The sequence below is a fragment of the Danio aesculapii genome, chromosome 1 (genome assembly GCF_903798145.1).
Source record: "Danio aesculapii chromosome 1, fDanAes4.1, whole genome shotgun sequence".
Taxonomy (NCBI): Eukaryota; Metazoa; Chordata; class Actinopteri; order Cypriniformes; family Danionidae; genus Danio; species Danio aesculapii.
The window spans coordinates 17,136,536-17,162,918 of NC_079435.1; the positions used below are offsets into that span (position 1 = coordinate 17,136,536).

The 26,383-nt window shown below is 33.6% G+C and overlaps 2 protein-coding genes across 5 annotated transcripts in view; both read left to right on the forward strand.

Moving 5' to 3' along the window:
* Window positions 1-9,993, forward strand: part of bdh2 (3-hydroxybutyrate dehydrogenase, type 2) — an 18,766-nt gene extending 8,773 nt beyond the window's left edge. Inside the window, 9 exon segments of the mRNA XM_056456764.1 lie at window positions 169-242; window positions 2,785-2,887; window positions 4,299-4,407; window positions 5,378-5,396; window positions 5,399-5,437; window positions 5,678-5,791; window positions 5,878-5,936; window positions 8,846-8,938; window positions 9,652-9,993. Of these exon segments, the coding sequence (XP_056312739.1) occupies window positions 212-242; window positions 2,785-2,887; window positions 4,299-4,407; window positions 5,378-5,396; window positions 5,399-5,437; window positions 5,678-5,791; window positions 5,878-5,936; window positions 8,846-8,938; window positions 9,652-9,705 (621 nt within the window). The 5' untranslated portion in view covers window positions 169-211 and the 3' untranslated portion in view covers window positions 9,706-9,993.
* A 111-nt stretch (window positions 9,994-10,104) lies between these two features.
* Window positions 10,105-26,151, forward strand: si:dkey-162b23.4 (sodium/hydrogen exchanger 9B2). 4 transcript variants are annotated; one of them, XM_056456763.1, is made up of 13 exons: window positions 10,105-10,553; window positions 11,433-11,591; window positions 13,303-13,516; window positions 15,085-15,255; window positions 16,066-16,208; window positions 18,529-18,656; window positions 18,736-18,911; window positions 20,554-20,660; window positions 20,779-20,928; window positions 22,348-22,456; window positions 22,618-22,754; window positions 22,884-23,067; window positions 25,393-26,151. In XM_056456763.1, exons 2-13 carry the CDS (start codon window positions 11,478-11,480, stop codon window positions 25,452-25,454), a joined length of 1,695 nt encoding a protein of 564 aa, XP_056312738.1. In that variant the 5' UTR covers window positions 10,105-10,553; window positions 11,433-11,477; the 3' UTR covers window positions 25,455-26,151. The 4 variants fall into 4 exon arrangements, with proteins under 4 accessions (XP_056312738.1, XP_056312736.1, XP_056312737.1 ...); XM_056456761.1 differs by lacking the exon at window positions 10,105-10,553 and adding an exon at window positions 10,562-11,275; XM_056456762.1 differs by lacking the exon at window positions 10,105-10,553 and adding an exon at window positions 10,562-10,710.
* The last annotated feature ends 232 nt before the right edge of the window (window positions 26,152-26,383 follow it).

The window sequence follows — 26,383 nt, forward strand, 5'->3', positions numbered from 1 at the left end:
ATCTGAGCTGTAGCTTGAACTGGTGTTCACATATTGTGATTTAATAATAGTGATGGGATGAATGTGAATCCAAACACACACTGATTGCTCATTCATTAAATTTTGTAAGGTCAAATACATGTTGTTGTTTACTGACTTAACTGTAATTTTTTTCTTAATAATTAAAAGGCTTTTGCTAAAGAAGGTGCACAAGTCACTGCTACGGATATCAATGGAGAGAAAACTGAAAGAGCTGGATGGCATTCAGGTAACTCATTGACTGGCTATGTATTGCCACCTTGTGGAAGCAACTGTTGGGGAAAAGTAAAAAAGTAACACGATCTTTATCTATTTTAATAAAATTTCCTGTGTCTTAATTAACAGGCCTGTGCCAGTCGTGTGAAAGAAGGGGGGGATTCTTTTTTTCTCAAAATGTGGACCTTTATGTAGTTTTTCTTTCTATTTAACTGTATTTAAATACTGCATTTAAAGCACTATTTTTAGCTGAATTAGCTTGTTGGATCATTTATTTAATAATCTGGCCAGCACATCCAACTGTCCTTAGTTAAAATTCAGCAATTTGAATAAAAAAATAATTAAAACATAATAGTAATAATAATAACAATAATAATGTAGAGCTTCATGATTTTTCTCATTAAAAAAGTACATTGAAAATAATGGATAACAACAATAGCCAAATTAGTATTTAGTTTAATTATAATGTGAGCCGCTTTTTGTGCTTCACAACTTTTATTGATCAGTTTTTGTTACAAGTCCAAGATTTAGAGTAAAAGTCACTTGTAAAATGTTTTCTCTGTTTAAAAACAAAACTAGCGAAATATGCTTCACTTGGTCTTAAAATACTTTTTAGATGGGTCCGAAATTTATGATGGCATAGCAGACAAAATAGGATAAATAAGCTCATGTATGGGGCAAATTCTGGACCTTTGTGAGTGAGGGGTGGGTCCCTTGAACCACTCAAACCCCGCCCTGGCTACGGGCCTGATTAAGATTTCAGCTTAAATTTTTTGATTTTTTTAAAGTTTTTATTTGCACTCATTTTGTTTATAAGCATGCAATTTTGACAGTGATTAATATAACTAAAGTGTATTGTAATGTTTTAATGAAGGGAAGGCAAGATGGCAATACTTTAGAATAATAGTCCATTAGTTAATGTACATACTGGACAAACGTTTGGGGGTCAGTAGGATTTTAAATGTTTTAAAATAAGCTTCTCCTGCTCACTAAGACTGCATTTATGTAATCAAAAATACAGTACAATTGTAAAATTGCGAAATGTTATTGCACTATAAAATAACTGTTCAAAACAGAAGTAGTTTATTATTTAACTAAATAATTTGTTGCAGTGATTTTAAAGATGAATTTTCAGCTTCATTACTTCAGTCTTCAGACTCACACAATCCTTCAGAAATCACTCTAATATTAATTATTATTATTATTATTAATCATATTAAAATATTATTATTCTTAATGGTAATAGTAATAAAGCAATAATGAATGTAGTAATAATTTATTTTGAAACTACATACAATAATAAATAAGTATTTAACAGTTTAACAATTTATTTTACATTTAATAAATGCCGCCTTGATAAACAGAATCATTTTATTTAAATTATTAAATAAATTAATAATAATGAAAAATAATATAAAAAACTGACCCCAAACATTTGACCGGTAGTGTATTTACTAACATTAACTAAGTATGAATATTCTTGTTAAGCATTTTAATCGTAGTTCAACATTAACTAATGCATTATTAAAATCCAGTGCTTGTTAACATAGTTAATGCATGTGAGTTAACATGAACTAATATAACTTATGCTATTTACCTTAAAAGATGACAAAGTTAACAAAGATGAATAAATACAATAATAAATGTATTACTAATTGTTTGTTAGTATGCTTTGTACAATAATAATGGACAATTTATTTTAAATGTTACTAGTAAGACTATTTTCAATACATTTCGTACAGCAGCATGCAAAAGCTAACTCGTACACCATTGTTCAATATTTTCTGGTTTCAAATCTTTTTTTTTACTATTTACTATTGTTTTGTTTTTATTTTTATTTTTTTTTAATTCTCTTTATCTCTATAGGGCTGCATTTATTTAATAAAAAAATACAGTTTGATGGCAATATTTGAAAAATAATGTTACAATATAAAATAAATGTAATTTATAAATAAAATATTAATTATTGTTTTTATGAAAAAGCATAATTTTCATCAAAGACAGTGTCATATGATCTATATTAAATTAGTCTGACTTGGAGCTCATTGAACATGTTATATTTTTAGTTATTAATTTTTGTAAATGTTTAAAAAGTTTTGTGAATCACATAATAAATTTTTTTTCTGGCTTCTTTATTTAACAGAATGTTCAAAAGAAAATGTATTTAAAATATAAATCTTTTATAACATGCCAGTGTTAACTCTCACAATCATTTATAATGGTTTTTAAATATTTAACTTGGTTGTTTTTACATAGAATGTCTACAATATTATTCAACCCAAACTTGGGTGATGGACACCCAGTCATATGCGCTTGCTTTTGAATTTGCTCAAGCTTTGATCTATGAGCATGTCTGTATCAGACCTTTCCCCTACAAAGAGATTTCAAAGGCTAGTGGGGTTTTTTTCTGCCCCCCTTTTCATACAGCTCTGGTTTGCCACGTAATCCCATTATGTTAGAAACAAATTGCTTTACTTCAAGAGTGCTTCTCCTCTTAGGCTTTTGTGTATGCTCTTCTGATTCTCAGACTGTGCTTTTTTTGGCCTTGTTTTCCAGGAATCAAAACCAAAGTTGTTGACGTTACCAAGAAAGACCAAGTCGAGGCCCTTGCCAATGACTTTGACCATGTGGATGTGCTCTTCAATATTGCTGGGTTGATATTTTTCTTTAAAGCTGTAAATGTATACCATACCAAACAGAAATCTGATATATGGCCATATATATGAACATGTATATTTAAAATTATTTAACTGCTTTTTTATATATATTTTAAAAATATATGTTGCATATATGTGTTAATATGAAGAGTTCAGATGCAAAAACCCCTAAATGCCATCTGAAATTTTCTTCTAAAATTAACATTTTTCTCAGCCTCCTGTGTCTTGATTCAGTAATTTCACTTTTACAGCCAAGAATAGGTTATTTTCATAGATTTTAACATGAAATAACTGAACATAAACATAAGAGGCAGAGAAAATGCTTATTGTAGAAGAAAATTCTAGACGGAATTTAGAGGTTTTTGCATCTGAACTCTTCAATATCTTATTTAAATATATGAGCAATTCCATGCAAATGTCAACCTTGCCATAAAAAAAATTAAGTTTCACCAAAATACGGAAACCATTTCTAAGTTTTTGTGAAAGCAAGTATTTTACAGTGCTTTAAAAATACTCAAAAACGTCTCCGTCTATGATTTTAAACAATTTTATTTGATTTAACAAAGTCAAATGAATGGCAATTTCACATCGATTACATCCATAACGCAGAGGTGTCTTAACGAAGCTTTTTCCTCATAAATGCTAAAATATCAAATAAAATTAATATCACTCATGTTTGTTCCATAGTGAGCCAACTCTTATCCTATTGATTAGCATTATTTTTGGTGGGTTGGGCAGTTTAATTCACAGAATTTCTACTAAGCATATTGTAAACTGCAAACTCGCAGACTTTTTTGGTCACATCCATAACGCATGTTCATTTTCCTCATTTAAAGTACAAAACATGTTTACAGGTTGATATTTTTCTGATCTTATAGCTCTGTGGTTAGTTGTTCTGGAAAATATAAGATGTTTCAATATAATGTTAACATAAACTTTCTATGTGAATTTATGTTTTGAGGTTTTATGCTGGAACTGCTCATATGTGAAATCCAAGCATGAACTTTTATGTTGCATAAAGTTAAAGTCTATATTTATAGCCCTTCTGTGAAACTGGAATTCTTTTTAAAAATATTTTCCCAAGTGTTTGCTTAAAGGAGAAAATATTTGAACACATTTTTTAAACATTATAGTTTTAATAACTAATTACTTTTGTCTTTGCCATGATGACAGTACATAAATGGTACTAGGCCAAGTGGTTTATTCTGTAGACAATCAAAAGTACTGATGATTTTGATTTCAACTGTTCATTGCCAAATATTAGATTTATGTTTTTTTAAATGTAGAGAGACCCAAAATATGATGTTTTATGCAGTTTATAGTATCCATTACCCTCCAGACATTGCATTACTGGAATGATGCAAAAGACTTCATTTCATTTTCTCATTCTTCTTTCATTTGACACAGATTTGTCCATCATGGCTCAATACTGGACTGTGAGGAATCAGATTGGGACTTCACCATGAATGTGAATGTCCGTAGCATGTATCTGATGATCAAGGCCTTCCTGCCTAAGGTCATTCTTCTTGCTAGCTCAGAACACATGCAAGCTCCTTTGTGTTAGAGACTTCTTTTCCATTTTAATTTTATTTTCATTCATTTAATCATTTTCCTTTGGCTAGTCCCTTATTTATCAGGGTCACCACAGCGGAATGAACCAGCACTATTCTGGCATATGTTGTACAGAGCGGATACCCTTCTAGCTGCAACCCTAGTACTGGCGAAAACACCCATATACTCTCCATTCACACACAGTCATACGCTATGGCTAATTTAGTTTATGCAATTTTACTTATAGCGAACATGCAAACTCCACCTAGAAATGCCAACTGGCCCAGCCAGGACTTCCAGCGACCTTCTTACTGTGAGGCGACAGTGCTAATCTATGAGCCTCTTTGACGCTTTTTTATTTTATTTTATGGTTTAAGATTGCAAAACAGATCTAAAAACCTGCCTCACTATTACTCATATGTGCTATATGAATGTTTGTTCAAGCTAAATCACATTAAAAAAACTAATTTTAAAATAATTAAGTGTGTGCTGTGTGTATTTATTATGTATATGTGAATACACACATTCTTGTATACATGTATTTACTGTATTGATAATTATTTATATGTAAACATGTATATATAACTTAAAAATGATATGAAAAATTAATATATGTAAATATTTGTAAGTATTTACTGTACCCATATTGGTGTGTATTTATATAATACCTAATAAATATACACAGTACACGCACAATGTACACTCGCCAGCCACACTTTTGCACTTACCACATGTTCATTTTAATGCTTTTTTGACTAACTAAAACGACTATTCTTGACCCTAAACTTTTGAATGGTTTTGTGCTTCTGGGAATATATCAGCAAGGGATCCATGTCATGTACACGGATGTAGCAACACGGTTGTCTGGTTTAAAGAAGCTCACTTTAACCTGTATGCCAAATGAAACTAATGCTGTCTTATCCATCTCCATATAGATGCTGGCTCGTAAAGCTGGAATATCATCAATATGGCGTCTGTGGCATCCAGTATCAAAGGTACATGCTACATTCTGCTACAACCTGTTTGCATTTTGACATTGAGTTATAACTGTAATCTGTAATACACCCTGTTGTATATTGAGATCTGGTCCTTAATTACATGTGATGATTGGCATTGTTGCGTGGCGCTTTTGGCATGTTATCTTTGCCCCATTATCTCCAGTTCAGGTGATACTTGAATTGGATCAATGTCAGTTTCCTCCTCTCTCTAATGCTCGTACCTTAATGCATGTCCAGGAGTGGTGAACAGATGTGTCTACAGCACATCTAAAGCCGCTGTCATTGGACTAACCAAATCTGTGGCAGCTGATTTCCTAGAACAAGGCATCCGCTGTAATTGCATCTGCCCAGGTATGCTAATTCGTTTATCGATTGGTTTCCTCTGTGGACATGAGATGAAATTATAGGAGTCATTTTGCTTCTCTTGACCCGTTTAGGAACTGTGGATACACCATCATTACGGGAGAGGATTCAGGCCAGGCCTGATCCAGAGCAGGTACTGCTTTTCTTTCACACATTAGTATTTTGAAGGTGTTTGTGTGATCTTCTGATGTCTTTTTTCCAAATGCTCTCTTCTGTTTATTTCTTTATTTTTGCGAGAGCTCTCGGGGAAGATAGCTAAAAGCCATCTGATGCACAGCCAGAGAAACATATAGCAGTTACTTCTTTTCAACTTACTTTGAAGATGATTCACTTGGGCATTTATAGAGACATGCTCTGGCATCTCTGATTGAAAGTTAAGAGGCTTGGATCTTATTTTTTTACATTATTGTATACTTATAATATTAATGTACAGTAAAAGAATCAAATAAGAATACTAAATGTGTCTTTTGGTTATTAAATATAAGCTTAAGCTTTTTAAAAAATATCATTTCAATGCTCATTAAGGCTTATTTTACAGCAGTTGAGGTTTACCATGTTTAAATCTATTCAATCTCTAGAGCACTTTTAGCATAGCTTAGCATAGATCATAGAATTGGATTAGACCGTTAGCATCTCGTTCCAAAATTACCAAATATTCATTGATAATTTTTCTATTTTAAGCTTGAAAATCTGTATTTAATCAAAGGTTCCATAATGGAACCTTGGGTAATTAATCAATGTGAAGAGTACTTAACAAAGTATTTTTTCAGTAGAAAACAAGTTCATAGATGTTCAATATGACCCCCTCTAAACATTCGAGTGACATCAACCCGATACTTGAACTCGTTCCACACACTCTGTAGCATCTCGGGCGTAACAGTTTGCATAGCTGCAGTTACTGTGCGTTCACACTGAAAGCAGCGAGAGTGTCCAAGGTCGCTCTGGCCGCCCTGGCGACAACGCTGTCTGCCTTCAGCTCCGGTGGCTAAAGCGTCAAAATTTGCTACATTGATCTCGTATTTAAAGGGGCCGTTGCAGCATACAGTATCACATCAGGTACATTCCAGTATAAAAACATGCTTTCTAGCGTGAGATGTTGCACACTTATTATCAAATTCATTTAAACTATGGAAGATCTAGTTGCATGTGGTGTGGCTTTGCTCCACTTAATTATTAATTGTATTATTAATTTTTTCATATGTCTAAAATATTCTGAAGCAGCAATACTGTTTTGTATTGTTGCATGAGATTCCAGCTTTTTTAAAGAATATATATATATATATATAACATTAATGCACGTCAGTAACTCGCCAGTAAATGTCCCTGTAAGAAAACATTGCAAATAATTGGAAATCCGGCGACCGTAATAATCAAACCCTTGGGAACAACTGTGGTCGGAGCCAAAGTTCACAGTGACAGTGTTCTCTGGACTCCTCTTAAGTGATGGACTCCTACATTCCGATTGCTTGCCGCCGAACCGCATATAGCTCATTACCATAAATACCAGCGAAGACGCACCGCACTGCTCCTCGCCGCTTATCGCCGCTGGCTCCCATTGAAGACGAAGTATTTCCGGCTACTTTGATGCTCTCGTCGCTTTCGGTGTGGACATACAGTTATTCCTTCTTTTAGTTGAGCATCCAAATGAAACTTTAGAGCTTCCTTAAATGGATGACAGAAAGAGCTTAGCTCTCCTTTTCTTCTTTGCAGAGTTCTCGATTTTCAAAGTTGTGGTATTTTTGAATCACCCTGTGAATGTTGATATTTTCTAGACTGATATGACTTGGAACTATACTCTCATTCTGGTGTAATAATCAAGAAACTTTGCTGCTGCATCATGGCTGCAGCAGGCGCAATGATAAAACACAGTGCCTTAAAAGTGTTCCTTCAAGGCTGCATTGACAGTATTTTGGTCAGTGTAACAATAATGTTGTTAATGTTATTATCACAGTGTAAAAGAACAGGTTTGTACTGAAATAAATTCTAAAATGTAATATATTTCTGTAATGGCAAAACTGAACTTTCTGAATTTTCAATCTCCAGGGTCACATGATCCTTTAGAAATTGTGTAATTATAAGTGGTGGAGCTGTTTTGTTGCATTATATTTTGTTGTAAAATTTGATGCACTACTTTCCAAAAATTTCATGGATCACAATCCACAGTTCTCAACACTCACACAATATAAATTATAAACTATGGTTATTTGCATAAATTTCGCTGCATTCAAATCTGTGTTTGAAAAACGCAGAAATCAAGAAAGAGATTCCGTCTTTAGAGTTAGTTCTAAAGCTACAAACAGTCAAATAACACAGTAGTACTGGGATAACAGTTTATAGTTTAGAAATAACCACTGATGTTTATGGTGAAGATTAAAATCACCTCATATGTGTTTAACTTGAATTTAGCTGATTATTTCTTCATTTATTTTTATTAAAATTACAGGTTCTAAGTTGTGTTTGTTAAAACCAAAGGTTTCTTGCAGTACTGTTTTTGTAATAAATGGAAAGCAAGTTACATCTGTCTCCTCCCCTTTTTGGCTGATCCGTGACTAAAAAACCATAATGTTATCCGAACCGTGAGATTTGTGATCCATTACACCACTAATACAAAAGTAAAGTACTCCCTCTGTCAATGAATCCTGAATATTTTCACCATTAATGACAGTAAAAAACATTGTTAATAATTGAGCACCAATAATAGTTTTTTATGCTTCTTAATTGTTCTGTGCAAGGTTGTGTATCTTATATTTACAGTGTTTCTGTGAAAGTACTTTGCTTTGCACTAAAGTGAAAAATAAATGTAATGATAAATACATTTATAACTACAAAACATATTTTTATATGAACAGCAACACAATCATTTATTCTAATTTAATAGTTATATTACTGATCTAACTATACTATACTATACTATACTATACTATACTATATAGTACTATACTATATTATACAAATCTAACTATACTAATAGTTACTAATCATATAAGCACACGATTCAGTCTGTCATTCCTTGTCATAGAGTTTTTATTTATCACCTCTCAGGCTTTTAAAGACTTTATGGCCAGACAGAGGACCGGTCGATTGTGCACTGCAGAGGAAGTGGCGCACCTGTGTGTGTACTTAGCTTCAGATGAGGTGAGGATTCAACTTCTTCGTTTCTGATGTCATTTAAAGGGATAGTTCACCCCAAATTGAAAACTCACCCTCAAGACATTTTTTCTTTAGTAGAACATTAAAGACGATTTTTAGTTTATATGTGATCTTTGGTGATTTTAATTACCTTTTTTTTTTTTAATGAAAGCATGTACTCACTATCCAATTCTTCAAATTCAGAATTGTTTGCCCAGGCTGTGGATTAAAGCTAATAACAATGTAAATAATGTTTAGTTGCTTCAGAAGAGCTCAGTGTACTTCAGGAGCCACAGGCATTGATTTGAGCTTGTTTGTATGTGTTTATTCTTAATCTTGAAAATGGTTGACCATTCAATTGTATTATATGAATCACCAGGGATGCTATTGTGTTTTTCTTTATCTATTATAAGCTGCTTTGACACAATCTACATAGTAAAAAGTGCAATAGAAATAAAGATGAATTGACATTGAATTGAATTCCACTGGAAATAAATTAAAATCTTGAATCAGAATCATTCATTTAAATTTTTAATGGTCTGAGGGTGAGTAAATAAACTATAGATGCTCATTTTTGGGTGAAATATCTCTTTAAGATACATCATATGGCACTAAAAGAAGTGTTGCATTGTTTACTTGGATTTTTTTTCTTTCTACACAAATTAGTGATGCTATTACATTTTTATAAATACTTTTCCCACATGTTTTTATCCCTACAGTCTACCTTTGTAACGGGAACAGAAGTCATCATTGATGGAGGATGGAGACTATGAGAATCATTTGTTGCATACAGTAATCTTAGCGTGCAGGCAATTCAACTCACAGAGAGCAAACTGTAGTCATTTATTTTCTTTATTACTAGCCAAACAAAAAAATAGTGCTGCATTTTCTAAAAAAAATTGTCTTGATTGTGTTTAATATGTGTCAAATCATTCTTAGGCAGCGATGTAATTTTTCCTCTCCTGTATTTCATAGTTCTAATTGTGTGAAATTGCACAATGTGTTATCTGGTACTTTAAAATAGTTAAAAATAATAATAATAACACGCCAAATGGAATGAAGATGATTTGGTATGTTGCTATTTTAATTCCTTAATATCAATAAGATTATTAAACCATGTTTTAAATGATAATTAAAATACTAGAACTAAAATAATCTTGAACTTTCAGTGTTTATTTTATTAATCCTCAGGCTTTAGCTTGATTTAGGATGACATTATTGACAATTTAACCACATAAAGCCTACATATTGTATACAAATTTAGTGTATATGATTAGAAGGTCATGATAAACACATAAATCATGAATTATTAAGATTAATAATTGTTTTAACTGAAATACAGAATAAACAATTTAAGTCTGTGGCTTTATACGGATTATATGTGACATTACAGGGTAAACCACACAAACCACAGTAAAACAGTGTATACATGATTAGAAGATAATGATAAGCATGCGTCTCGTATTGAAGACCTGTGATTGGTCGTAACTTTACATCTAGCCACTCACGCAACAAATGAGGCGGGACTGGTCGGAAAAAAGGTTGAAAGCTCGAATATGATTGGGCGCATGGTCAAACTACACCCCCCTCTGCCATTCATGCTTCCGGATGTCTGGACCGGGTAAAAGATTAACCTTTTAAATATACTGTATACTCACATTTCTGGATGAGGCGATTGCATTGTCAGTATTATTTGCTTTAATATGCACAAAGCTCGGCACATGCCAGTCAATCAACCACTCGAGAAATAGCCAAGATTGCTGATGCTTCCGTTTGAGGTTTGATTTGATGGCATGGATGTTTAAAGTCATGATTGTTTATTATTAAATGTCAGGCATCTGATTTGTTATCACACAAAGAATAGAGAGAAATGAATGTTTTGGGTCACACAAAACACTGCATTCGTGATGAATAAGAAACAAGAGGACGAAAATATACCCGAGTATATGAAGATAAATATAAATCTCACGTTTAGGAACAGTTAATTAGATGTCCAGTCAGTTCGTGGTTTACTACAGTACGTTACCATAAACAGAGACCATATGCCACGCGCTCTCCAGTCTGATAAAGCGCCATATGGCCCAGGCGTCGCGTTTAGTCCTGTCACAATCCGATTAACCTGTTGAATAAACCAGTCGCTTTTCTGTCTTAGTACTTGAGTTATTTCCTTTTTCAACTCCTTTGACAGGCTTTATCGGTAGACAGACACAGTGACTGTTATTTAACTAGACAACTGAGGTAAACGTTGGTTTTATATTCGCACATTCGTTTAGTGACAACTTGTGCCACGCTCCCTATATTGTTTACCACACGCTACTTTGAGTATTCTGTCTGAAATCGCATGTAAGTATGACTTCAAAACAACATTAGCACTATTTAATGGACTGTGAACAATGTTGTACTTTGATAGTGAGTAGTTGCTTGCTAAAGATTTCAATATTTAATAGAGAATACTTCTCTGCAATTATATTACCAACTTTACCCTAATATACAAGCACAGGTCATGGATACGGGCTCGTGCTATGGCTAGAGGACCCGGGTGAGGATGGAGCAGAAGTGCAGTGCCATGGAGGATGTCCAGTCCAGACCCCATTCAGCCCACTCCATTTACTCGCAGAGGACTGAGGATGCCGCCTCTGCGTTGGGGAATCATGCTGAAGTAGGTTCATATTAGTCAGATTTCCACACTTGATGTTGTTTTTCTCTTTGAAGTAGCATATAGTTAGTTTTTATTAATGATATATGTACAGTGTTCTTCTAACTCAAGTGTCAAAGGGATATTTTACCCCAAAATTAAAATATATTCACTATTTACTCTCCGTTAAATGGTTACAAACCTGTTTGAGTTTCTTTTCCGTTAAACACAAAAGAAGATACTTTGAAAAATAGTAGAAACTTATAACCATTGTTTTCCATGGTAAGGAAAACAAATAGTATGGAAGTCAATGATTACAGGTTTTTAACATTTTTCAAAATAACTTCTTTTGTGTTTTACAGAAAATAGAAACTCAAACTGGTTTCTAGGATGAGAAAATGATGACAGCTTTGACAGTTTTGGATGAATCATCTATTTAATGGACATACTTAACATATCATCTATTTGATATACTTAACATTTTGTTAGGCTGTATAGTATAGTCTCATTTGTTAACTAACACAATCTAAAGCCATATATTTGGTAACATTTTGTTTTAAGATGTCCTTACTTTATACATACTATAGGTTTTACAATTATTCGGCATAATTACATGCAAATAATTCTAAACCCATATTATAACTCAAATTTTAATAGTTAGTATGTATAATTATTATAATTAATATTACTCAGCTGAACATTTACATTGTAACAAGGACACCTTAAAATAAAGTGCGACCATATATATATATATTTTTTTACAGTTTTTATTAGACTTTGTTAGTGTTTCCCTTATAAACAGATAAAACAAAACAAAGCAAAAAAACATGATTTTTGTAGTTAATTCATGTGAATCAATCAAGCTATTCTGACCATGGTAAATGTAGTAAAACTGTGATTTGGCAATCAGTCCACTTATAAGATGGTTACTACACATTTACTGTAATACAAAGGTGGATAATTTTCATAAGGGGTGTGAATAAAATTGTTTATCACTTCATAGTGCATAACAGATGTCACCAAATGCAGATTTTTCTTTTAAATATGACTAAAGGTAGTGATTAACATTAACACTGAAGTGTTGTTCATTTTTAGGTCATGTAATGTACACTGTTCACAAATGATACCTTATTTTAAAGTTTTTCTTTGTCTCATAGCTTAGTCGTTTGTGTACATTGCAATTTAAAAAAGAAAAAACAGTGAGATATAAGACATATGACATAAAAGACAGTGACAACGTGACTTATTTTGAATGTTTAATGCACAAAATGTACTACATTACATATTACATATTCGTCAACAAACTCTGTAATGTGAAAAGTTGGGAAAAATACTTACAAATATTTATTGTATTTTATTTTGTACATTTTATCTTCCAGTTTTACTCCTAATTACAGCCCTCACAGAAACCAAGATACATTTTTACACTCAAAACAACAGAAAACACAGAAAATCACTGTGAACTTTTCCCTTAAAATTACTTAAAAGTCCTTAAAAATCAGTATTTAAAACAGAACTAAAGAAAACACATAATTTATAATTTACACAATATATATATTTTACAAAAATATTTTGTTTATATTCAGGTTTTATTTTTAAAGCAATGAGTATGATCTCAGATATTTGAAAACATAACCTAATCTACTGTATTTTAGATGCCGCACTGGATAAAGCATCTGCAAAGTTTAGATTTCGCCACTAAGATCAATGCATCTCTCTTGGTTTTCTCCGACAGCACCACCTCACTGTCAGTCAGACAGTCCTGGTGGTTCCGAAGCGTCCAGAGAGTCCCAATCCCAGTATGACAGAAGAGACCATCTATGTACCTCGACCGGTGTCAGCGGTTGATGCTTGCACCAACACAGACCCTCCGTATGAATGTTGCCCATGGCTGCGCAGACTATGCCCGTGTCCACCCCGAGGACTGCTGGCTGCCATTATCACCAAAGGTCAGTCAGTAGTCTTCAAAACCTTAAATTTACCATTTAAATATCTGTTTAATTGTGTTATTTATTTATTTTTTGTTTTGAAAGATATAACAATTAATAAAATGAATTAATAAATAATTGATTAAATATTTTCACCAATTATTTTTGTATGTAGTAATATGGTATTGTATTGTGTTTTTTGCAAGTATTAATACAATAAAAAAAAGCTGTTTTCTATAATAATATATATTAAAATGTTTCTTTTTTTCCTTTTAATATCAAAGCTGAATTTTCAACATCATCTTTGGTGTCTTATGAGCCTTTCAAAATCAAACTAATATGCTGATTTGCTGTTCAGTAAATATGTGTAATTCACATCCTATTGAAAACAATTTTGCTGTTTGTGGCTTTTTTTTTTCTGGGAATCGTACATTTCTTTTCCAGGAATATAAACATTTATTTTTCTGAATAGAAAATATTTATTTGAAACCGATTTTTTTCAAATGTAATAATAATAATAATAGTAATAATATTAATATAATACTATGTCCTGTGAAGTGCTTTGAAATGTGCATTTTTTTTATTAAATTATTTTTATTATTTCTTATTTCAACTGAAAAATAAAGAGGGGGTCCTCCCCTTTAAAAAAACAGTAATAGTGTTTTGTTTTTATCGCAGCTCTGCCAGTGAGAGTGGTTGAGCTAAAAAGCATCAAATAAAAAGCAAATGAGAAGCGTCTTGAAGAGGGCGGGGCATGTCAGACACTAGAGAGCATTTGATTGGTCAAGATTTGATGAGAAAAAAAATCGTTGATCCATTTAGCTGGAAGTGAAAAACTGCATGTTTTGGATGTTTATATATGTTTTATTTTTTGGAAAACGTGAATTTTGTCACAGTTTTGGAGCACACTAGCTCACAGATATCCTTAGAACTAAAAGATTGAAACTAACATTTAAAAAAAACTTTAATTTCACGGGTCCCTCAACAGTAATACATTCTACTTATAATGCACTTTTCCTAAGCTCGCTACAACATATGCAAACAAAATGCAACCAAAAAACTAAAGTAGAAGTTCACATTAAAAATAGCAGTAATAAATCAGTTAATAAATACAACAAATAACTAAATTAGCATAACTACAAATTGCACATTTAGTCACTTTACAATTGTATAAATGTGTCCGTGTATTTATAAAAATGCTTATGTAGGATATCAGTTAAAACTAGAAACTAGAACGTTTTTACATGTTCTACTTAATTACTATAGTAATAAAGCGTGCATAATTACATGCAACTAACAGCAGACCTAACCATATAGTTTAAGTATATCCAGTGAGGACTCTGTATATCTAGTAAGTATAAGTATATGTAGTGAATTAATATTACTCAGAACTGAAACTGCAACAAATAAAACCTTAAAATGAAATGTAAACAAAGTCTATGAAATAATTAAAAAAGTTCTCAAATCTTTGAATATTATATAATAGAAATAAGTGCATTATGTTTGTATGTCAATCTTCACATTGTCTCGCAGTGTGATCTGTTGGTTGATTTAACACACAGTGTCTGTTTGCTCTGTTCCCTTCTCAGTGACCATGGCCGCAGTGCTCTTTGGAGTGGTCTGGTCCATCACAGAGAAGGAATGTCTACCAGGCGGGAACCTTTTCGGAATTGTGACCTTGTTTATTTGTTCAGTGGCTGGAGGAAAACTGTTTGGACGCATGCGTTTACCAAGACTGCCACCTGTACCTCCTCTGCTCGGTTTGACAATTTCTGAACATATGTTAAATAAGCACATTAGTTGCATTTTGTGTGCAAAAAAATAACTATTTTGGTGTCAACAATGTTGTCAGTAATGTGAATAATGTGTAAAGAAATGCTAAGAAGTTACATTTAAGCCAAGCAAAGCACACTGGGATGCACTTTCAAGAGCATGTCAAATCAACAGACAGCAATAAAAGCCTTAGAATAAAAGCCTTGTTGGCTGATCAGGAAGGAGAAAACAGCCCACACGCTGAAATCATGAGACAAAAACCACACTGTTAGCAGAGTTTTTGGAAATTCTCACCTTGGCCAGAGATTTCAGATACGATACTGCATCATTTTTTAGTCGGACAAAAGGTCAAATCGCGTAGAAAAAAAAAAGTGGTTTTGAAAATACCAATATGTGTGGACGTTGTCATTTTATAACTTCTGAAAGCTCATGTGACATTTGAGACTAGATTAATAATGCTAAAAATCAAGTTTTTCTATCCCAGTTATAAATTACATTTCAATGTATACTAAAATATATTTAAATATTAAAAATTATAGTAATATTGTACAATATTACTGTGTTCACTGATTAAATAAATGTAGCCTCAAATGACTTCTTTCAAAAAACATCATGTGGTATTATAAATCCAATCTAAAGTACATTTTCCCCGCAGCTTAAAGATAAGTTACCTGTGTTATTTCTTCATTGAGCTATTTATTTTGTAATCATTCGGCTGTGTGAGAACTGTAATGGGAAACTCTTGGATTTCTGTTTGTGTTCTTGAGTTCTGCTGTTTTCTCTGTGTGTGTTTGCAGGCATGCTGCTGGCAGGCTTTATCCTCAGAAACATCCCTGTGGTTACAGATGCGGTGTACATTGATGTTAGATGGTCCTCTTCTCTGAGGAACATCGCTCTGGGTGTCATTCTGGTAAAGGCTGGCTTGGAATTAGACAGCAAGGTATGAAGCCCAATCTACTCCTGTTGAGTAACATCAAAAACAATGCTGTTGATGCTGACAAAGACAAAGTGCCTTTACGATATGCTTGGGGCACTATAAAACTAATGTTTTATTGTTTCTCAAAGTCCATTTAATTTTTTCCCTTAAGTTTAAATAGTAAAACACGCTTTATTAATCAAAGATCATGTTCTTGTTTAATTCAACAACAATTTATGGAGAATGTAACAACATTTTAGTTTTAAGAACCCTATAAAATGGCCAAAATTATAAAAAGTCTAAAATTAAACCAGATTTTTTTGTTGTTGTTGATTTTAAGATGCAATTAATTTCAGTGTTTACAGGATTTGGTGATAGCTTTTCTCATAAAAATGCAAGAGAAGTGATTTTTTTTTCATCAGTTCTGTGAATAAAGTTTGTGTGTTTATGTCTTCTAATAGTGTTATGTAAGTATGTGTGTATTAAACCAAACTGCCTTTACTGAAATGTGCAGAACATGCAGATTTATTATTTAAATCATCTCTTGTAGTTTGATATTCACAGGTAATAGACCATATCCCAACTTGATTAGGTGTATAATAATATATATTTTTATTTATTAATGTAAAATTTGGCAAATTAATGACACTCACTCATTTTCTGCATCGCGGAGATCATGGGGATATTCTTAATGTCCATTTTTTTCTATAAACCGTTTTCATTATTACACACCCTCACCAGCCACTTTATTAGGTACACCTACCCAACTGCTCGTTAACGCAAATTTGTTGATGTCAGAGGAGAATGGCCTGACAGGTTCGAGCTAATAGAAAGGCAACTCGTTACAACCGAGGTATGCAGAAGAGCATCTCTGAACACACAACATGTCCAACCTCGAGGCTGATGGGCTACAGCAGCAGAAGACCACACCGGGTGCCACTCTTGTCAGCTAGGAACAGGAAACTGCGGCTACAATTCGAACAGGCTTACCAAAATTTATAATAGAAGATTGGAAAAATGTTGCCTGGTCTGATGAGTCTCGATATCTGCTGTGACATTCAGATGATAGGGTCAGAATTTGCATCAACAACTTGAAAGCATGGATCCATCCTGCCTTGTATCATTGGTTCACGCTGGTGGTGGTGGTGTAATGGTGTGAGGGATATTTTCTTGGCACGCTTTTGGCCAATTAGTACCAATTGAATATTGTGTCAATACCACAGCCTAGCTGAGTATTGTTGCTGATCATGTCCATCCCTCTATGACCACCGAGTACCCATCTTCTGATGGCAACTTCCAGCAGGATAACACACCATGTCATAAAGCGCAAATCATCTCAGACTGATTTCTTGAACATGACAATGAGTTCACTGTACTCAAATGGCCTCTACAGTCACCAGATCTCAATCCAATCGAGCACCTTTGGAAAGTGGCGTAACGGAAGATTCACATCATGGATGTGCAGCTGACAAATCTGCAGCAACTGTGTGATGCTATCATGTCAATATGGACCAAAATCTCTGAGGAATATTCACAGCACCTTGTTGAATTTAGGCCACAAAGGATTAAGGCAGTTCTGAAGGCAAAAGGCGACCCGGTACTAGTAAGGTGTACCTAATACAGTTGCGGGTGTGTGTATTTAAATGTTGCCGGTGTGTGTATTTAAAACTAAAGTAGAGCTGCACAATACTGAACAAATATGTAATAATGTTGTTGAACCGTACAATAACAATGTTTCTTGCACTAAAATATTTTCCTAGATGAATGCTAATATCATTATTATCCTTTAAAATAAAAAGAAAATGTCTATATTTAATGACCATACTAAAATGAACAGGTAATTGTTATTTTTCTAATGTAAATAAATCTAATTGAGGCAAAAAAAAGTATATATTGACTTAAAACACTACCAATGACTAAAAACATCTACAAATATTCCAATACGATCTCACGGCAATTCCTAACTTTTAGTGGCTAATTCGTATGAATTCATACAATCTCATTCGTACAATTTAGTACGATTTGCTCATCCACTAATGATGGTTGAGTTTAGGGGTAGGATTGGGTGCCACGCCTCATTTTTTAAATTGTACATTTTTGTATGACTGAACTCGTACAAATTTATACGAATTGGCCACTAATCTGGCAAAACTAATTACATTTCTAGTTACAATCAACTTCATTTATTGCACCTCACTGCAATATTAATATTCCATATTATTATTATTATTATTATTATTATTATTATTATTATCGTTGTTATAATGATTATTGTCAGATATTGTAATGCATGAGTTGTGAAATTGTTTTAGCCATATCTAATTATCATATATGTGTGTTTCAGGCTCTGAAGAAGCTGAAAGCTGTGTGTTTGCGTTTGTCCATGTTCCCTCTCATTTTTGAGGCAGCCACTATGGCGGTGGTCTCCTATTTAATACTGGGTCTTCCATGGATCTGGGGCTTTATTTTAGGGTAAACCATGGTTTATGAAGAGACAAGAGACTCTCTGAAGTGTCAGCTGCTGCTCAACCCTTACTTTTCTTCCCGGTAGGTTTGTTCTTGGGGCCGTTACTCCAGCTGTTGTGGTCCCATCCATGCTGCTTCTACATAGGCAAGGATACGGTTTAGAGCAGGGCATACCTACGCTTCTCATGGCAGCATGCAGCGTTGATGACATCATTGCCATTACCTGCTTCACCACCTGCTTGGGGATTGCTTTCGCCACAGGTTTGCCAAAAAAAGAAAAGCTTTTATAAATCAAAAGTTTAGTCACAAACAGTCATGCACAGTATGATATGCAGTGAAATGCTTACTCAACCACTTGAGACCTTAAAATAATACAACAATAACAAAAAAAAAAAACAATAGTATCTAAATAATGGAGAAATAAAAATGATGCAATAGAAAATTAAAGCAAATATAAATTATTTTAAAACTTTTGATATAGAGTATGTGGCCGTAGAAAAAAAATGTAATGTATAAAAATATATAAAAGCTATCTTTATCCTTTGTACTTTTGTACATACTCTCGTTATACTGTACATTATAACATTATACAGGAATGAGAGAGAGAGAAAAAATGTGTAACTGATACTAGACTCCACACTTATTTATGATTTGACTGATATCACAAAAAAAAATCACTTTTAAACACTATTTAGACAAGATTTTGCAATTTATTCTACTGTTCAAAATTTGCTGTCAGTAAGGTTTAAAATAATAAATGTTTTTCGGACATTTAGGTATTATGCTGACCAACAAAAATGCAGCAAAAATATACGGTTTTAAATATTAAAATAGATGTCCACAGAAATAATGAAAGTACAATATTTTCAAAACTGAATTTCCAGGATCCCGTTTCTAAGCATCACATGATCCTTCAGACGTCATTTTAATATGCTGATTTGATTAAATTTTATTTATTGTTTTTATCAACAACGAAAAGAATCTTGTTGATTTTATTATTTTTGTGAAAACCATGATTTATTTATTTTTTATTTTATTTAGTTAATGTATAACGTTTGTTTCTGTATATATTTAGTTAGTTAGTTAGTTAGTAAGTTAGTTAGTTAGTTAGTTAGTTAGTTAGTTAGTTAGTTAGTTAGTTAGTTAGTTAGGCATTTAGTTAGTTTATGTATATTTGAAATTGATTTATTTGTATTTTTTGTGGAAATGTTATATTTCTGTTGAGTTAAAAAAAACAGCCTTTGTTGAAATATTAATACTTTATTACATTAAAAATGTGTTGTCTTCAATTTAACAAAATATTTAAACTCACCTCACCTCATAAATATATTTTGTGAATTAATGCACTCAAATTAATTGTATATTAATTTTATATATTAATATATTAATTAATTGTATATTAATTTTATGTATTAATTGCGAAACTTTATACAATTATTTTTAAAATAAAAACAACGTATTGCATTAAACAATTAATTTTTTTGTTTTTGTGGAGGCATGATGCAATTTTACTCAGGATTTTCTAAGCTCGGTACTATGTAAACCCCTAAACCGCATGCTGAAATTAAAGCTTGGTCATTGGGGAAAAAAAGAGAAAACGTATCTCTTTATTTTAATATTACTCATTATTTTGAGGTATTTTGCTGACATTGAAAACTGTAACATTATATATGTCTCTTTCTTTTGATCATTTTTAATGCATCCATTCTAAATTTAGGTAATACATTATTTAAACTCCCCTCAAGGGTTTCATAGTTTATGATTATGTATAGGAATCTTATTTTTTTTCAAGTTTATAAAATGTGTTTTTAAGAGATTTCCTTGACAGGGTCATTTCTCCAGGATTCATTGACTTGTTAGTGGTGCTGTATTATATAATTGTACTGTGTGTCGCCCTCTGCAGGCTCCGTATGGTTAAACGTGCTGCGGGGTCCGCTGGAGGTGTTGGGTGGTGCAGTTGCTGGTGTGGCTTTAGGGTACTTCCTACATTACTTCCCCAGCAGAGACCAGGTACATGAGCGATAACTACAGTATTTGTACTATTGTACAACTAGTATGTTGTTTTCAGAATTGCTTTCATCATAACCATCTCATTGTTTTTGTTGTTGATTTGTGTGTTTGCGTGCAGCGAAACCTCGTGTTGAAACGCTCCTTCCTGGTGTTGGGGTTGTCGGTGTTTGCTCTGTTTGGCAGTAATGTGGCTGGGATTCCTGGAGCAGGGGGTCTCTGTACACTGGTGCTGGCGTTTGTGGCCGGAATAGGCTGGGGAAGAGCTAAGGTCTGAATCTCCTCTCATAAACACACACTAAACACAGTGAAATATCAAATTAAGCTGTGAATTTAACAGTTTGCCATCATGGTTTTGTGTACTTTTTTGTTTTATGTTCAAAAACAAATATGATTAAAACTGTGTGTACAGCTGAAGTCAGAATTATCAGCCTGCCTGGATTTCATCCAGTAAAGTGTAAAAACAGATTATTTGTCTATTTATTTATTTATAGTAAAATATTTACACGTAATCCTACTCTAAACACAACCCACAAAAATGAATTATACAAATTTGGAATAAAATAATAATAAAAAAAATAATAACGAGTGAAAAAAGACAAAGTATTTTATACTTTTTATTCACCATATTCATCGTGTATGAGCGGGTGCAGCCATTTGAGTCTTTTTGAGACTTCGAGACTTCCGGTCTCATTTACTTTCATTCATTTTTAGACTTTACGCTGCTTGATGCTCCAAACTGATATTTTCTTATTATATGATTCTGCTTTGTATAATCATGCAAACACTTGTTTGTAGAGCAAGTAGTTTGACCGTTTTCTCCAGCCTAGGTTTATTATTAGTCATTTCTCCCATAGGGAGCTGAATCGGAAGTTCTAAAACAATCACTTCCGCATTAAAGAAAAAGGTCAATACAGAATACCTTTTTTGTTTTCATGTATTGTTTCTCAACAACATCATGTTCAGCACTACAAGGATCTTCCAAACACAAACACACAATTTCCACTGAAATTAAAAATAAATAACTGAACAAGAGTTTTGTGTACTGCAAGTAGTAATAGCCAAAAATGTTTGAAAACAAAAGTACATGCGTAAGTTTTGTCTACTTTTTTTGTATTTTACTTCATTTTTGGCAACGATGTCGAGTAATAATGCACATACACATGCTACTTGTATAAATGATTTATGAGGACACTCCGTGGGTGTAATGCATACTGTATAATAAAAACCTCTGATTATATGAGCTAACCACATTCCTAAACCCAAACCTCACAAGGAACCTGTGGCAAACTTGAAATATCAAAAGAATGTGAAGTATGATTTTTGAGCATTATGAATTATGTGGACACAAAGCATATCCTCATAAACCACCTCAATAAAGTACAACTAGGTCTTACACATGCCATTATACAATGTAGTGTCCTTATAAACCCCATAAACAAGCACACACACACTTTCCACTGAGATATCAAAAATAAAGGAAAATATAGATTAGCAAGATAGCTGGGTTCTGTCTACTTACTTTTGCCTTCTTTTCACAAATGTTTTGGCAATGGTGTCATAAGGGTAAGTTGTAAGGTATTAAATAGGTATTAAAAAAGTAATGAGGGTATTTGAGTGTAACATTATACCTATCTTCCCATTTTCAAAAGTAATGTGTGTGATTTTTCTGTATTTGTGTGTGTTTCAGGCTTCAGTGGAAGCAGTAGTGGAGAGGTTTTGGCTTGTGTTTCAGCCTCTTCTCTTTGGACTCATCGGTGCTGAGATTGTTATTAGTTCATTGGAGGTCACGACTGTGTGTGAGTGTCAAACTACAGTATAAATGAGATTTTTTACATCTGTGCTGTCGTCTCTATAGTTTCAGTAACGGAGCTGATGAGAAAATACTAAAGCAGAATGTCAGCAGTGTGCCAATGTGTAATATTTTTGATTAATGAGCTGTAATATAATGCGTCCTCAGTTCTAGGTATAGCAGCTTTGTTCATCGGCCTCACCGTACGCCTGCTTGTCACTTTCATTGTGGTCCTGCGAGCCGGATTTAACCTGAAAGAGAAAGTCTTTGTCGCTCTCGCCTGGATGCCTAAAGCCACAGTACAGGTAAATTTGCCAAGTGTGTCAAACAGACACACAGTTTTGCTATGCCTTTATCCTTTGTGAAGGTGTAAGACCAAAATGTAATCAAACATTACTATGAGATCCCTGAGAATGACTTGCGACTGGTTTCAGGCGGCTATAGGCTCTACTGCTTTAGACATGGCACGTTCCAAGCAGGACCTGGAGCTTCAGAAGTACGGCATGGACGTCCTGACTGTGGCTGTGCTGTCAATCATCATCACTGCTCCTATTGGAGCTCTGCTCATCAGCCTGCTCGGCCCTCGACTACTGCAGAGACCAAAGAACCCTGAGTGGGGTAAGACAGATTACACACACACCCATGTATACATTGAGGTGAAAAAGTGTTTGGCCCTTTACTGTTTTTTTTTTTTCTTTGCATGTTTGTCACATGTTATTATTTCAGATCATCAAACTAACTAAAATAACACAGGTTAACACAACATGCAGTTTTGAAATGAAGGATTCTATAATTATTTGGAAACAAAATACAATACTACATAGGTTGGGTCACCCTTATCAGAAGCAACTGCAATCAAGCATTTACAATAACTTGCATGAGTCTGTCACAGCAATGTGGAGGAATTTTGGCCCACTCATCTTTGCAGAATTGTAGCAATTCAGCCATATTGGAGGGTATTCGAGTATGGAACCACCTTTTTAAGGTCATGCCACAGCATCTCAACAGGATTCAGGCCAGGACTTTGACTAGGCCACTCCAAAACTTCATTTTGTTTATCTTCAGCCATTCAGAAGTGAACTTGCTGGTGTGCTTTGGATCATTGTCCTGTTGCTAATATTTAAATTTGTTTAATGATCTGATACATCAAAGTTTGACATATGCAAAAAAATAAGAAATAAATAAAGCCTGGTTTATACTTCTGCGTCAAGTGATCGGCATGACCCACGGCACATGCAATGTGCGTAGCCGTGCATTTATACTACTGCATGCTGTATGTGTTGCTCTGCAGTAACACTTCAGAAACGCTAGCTGGAAGTAGGTGTTTATGTTCCTCTGTGTCGAGTTTCTTCGCTGGTGTAGCAAGTACAAGTAGCTTAAACTCGCTCATTTTGAGGCGGGAATCGGCAGACGTGCAACAGCTTTAATCATAAGGTAAACACAAAACAACAGTTTTCATCTGGAGTTCCTTCACAGGACTCCACACTTGTAAACACTCGTTCCATCGGGCTCGCGCGGCTCTCACCCCCGCCCTCACTCGTCAACGCTACCAAGCCGACCAATCATAGAGCTTGCGCTATGCATCGTTGCAACATGTAGTCAAATTTTTTAAGAGGCGAGGGCTATGCATCCATATATAGGCTGCGCCGGAGCATACGCGTGCACTTGACGCAGTATAAATCAGCCTTAAGGGGATAAACACTTTTTCACACGACTGCATAGACGGAATGCACAATAATATATTAGTGTCTATATCGATACTGGCCAATAAATGCTGTTTTTTATGTTAATGTTATTGGTCCGATAGCAAAATTAGCGCAATAACTTTAAGCCGATAAATGATGTGTTATTTCTGTTGGTCGAACCACTTTAAATGCTTGCTGCCCACTACTGTTTGTTTGTTTTTCGACAGGCAATAGATTTTTTTAAATATAAAAAAATAATTTATTAATAAAGTTCAGAGATCAGTTCAAACTTACCTGTAATAAAAATCAGTAGTTCACTGTATGTTTTGAATTACTAAATGTAGCTGAAAATAAAATATATGTACAGTATATAGTCCATATACTGTATATGCACACAGTATATTACATAGATAAACTGCTCACCTAGGCTACCTTTTTTTTGATAAATATCACATTCCAGTCAATTGGTACCAAAATTTTGCTTGGATGATAAAAAAAAAAAAAAACGCACACACACATTTGCTGTATATTCGTTAAGTAAAGTGCTATTAAACTCAGTGAGCTGCCTACATAGGCATTTGTTATTAGAAATCATAGGCAAGATTTGGACATGATGTCTGTTCCAGACATTTGACACCAAAATTATATTGATTTATTAAAAACTGGAATGTGAATAACATATTTGTTTTCTTTAGACAGAAAACCAACCGACTGTTAGAACCAACAGTAAACTTTTCATTTTTCACAAGAGAAGTACTATTTTTGTGGCTTGTGAGACTGCAAACCATAACGAATGTTTCAACATCAGTTAATGATTACGTTGCAGCCTTTGTAAACAGTTTGGTTTTGGTCAGAACTGAACTGCATTGCTCTGCAAACATTAATAAAGCAGCTTTCTGCAGTTCTCCACAATAAAACATATCAACTGATTCTTTTTTGAAACACAATATGCACATGGAAATGTGTTAACTCTACCACACCTCTGAGAATTTGCATGCTGGATGGTTGGCCTTTGTCCTGTTGTACTCTCTGTTTGCTTTTATTGTTTGTTTGAATGAATGTATTGATATAGTGCTTTACATTTACAATCATATGCGGGCATCTGTCCTCACCAACATTAGTGTGCAGCACACCACCTGGATGATGATGAGTAAAAATAAAAATGCCCAAGCTTTATAACAGGAATAAGTACTAACATTCTTGATTGTGTTTAATTAATGCATACATTGTTTTATTTGTGCTTTTTTCTGAATTGTAGCTGTCAGTCAGGGTGCGTTATCTGCCTCAGGGACACCGGTGACGTATGAAAGCGCCCTCTGATATTCCGCAAAAGAAATCCAAACATCCAAGACTGCTGACCATCCTTTATTTGTCTTCAGAGAGGATTGTTAACCTCAGAATTACGGCGATCTTCTGAAGTCAGACTGCTAACCATGACGGACATTACAGGTGAAGAAACTCCTGCTGTTTTCCAGTGAAGGATAAAAAACACTCAAATCAGTATTGCTTTTGTTGGAGACAAGTTATTTTAAAGAATCGAACACTACAGGGATCATTTTAGCACTGTGTTCAAGTACAAAAGCTGTTTTTTATGTGTGTGTTTTTTAAAGTTTGTGTTAATAGTATTTATATCATTATATATGATAGAAAACAGTCTGAAGTGACTGTATATCAGTATTACAAACAGGTCATGTAGTGGTCAGACTATGTTCAGAATAAATACTAGCTTACTTTCACTGTGCTGTGCATGATGTATGCAGCCTTTAAAGGCTATGTCAGTCAGAAGTTGCTGCAGAATTTTATATAAGTATTATGATGATGTGTTTTCAAATCAAAAGGAATATTGAGTAGGGGTGGGGTTTTATTTTTAAGCTCCTCTTATCTTTCACTTTCAGCAAACAAACGGCTGGAGGGGTATGGCTAAGCATGCTTGTGTCAAACTGACATCATCTTAAAAGAACGCACATTTCCATTAGAAGCAAATGGTTCAATTTTGATTAAAGATTACCAAAATGAACTGTTTTTATTTTTTTCAGCAGATTAACTAGCGCAGATTAATTGTTTATATTAAGATTAACAACATAAACATTGTGAAATTTGATTTCATGCGGATTTTTATATAATTATATTTATATAATTCAAATGTCACACAGGCTGCTTTATTTTATTTGTTTATTTATGTTATGTAAAAGCAGACCAAACTGGATCTAAATGAGTTAATTTAAATAACACTATAACGTCTAAATCTT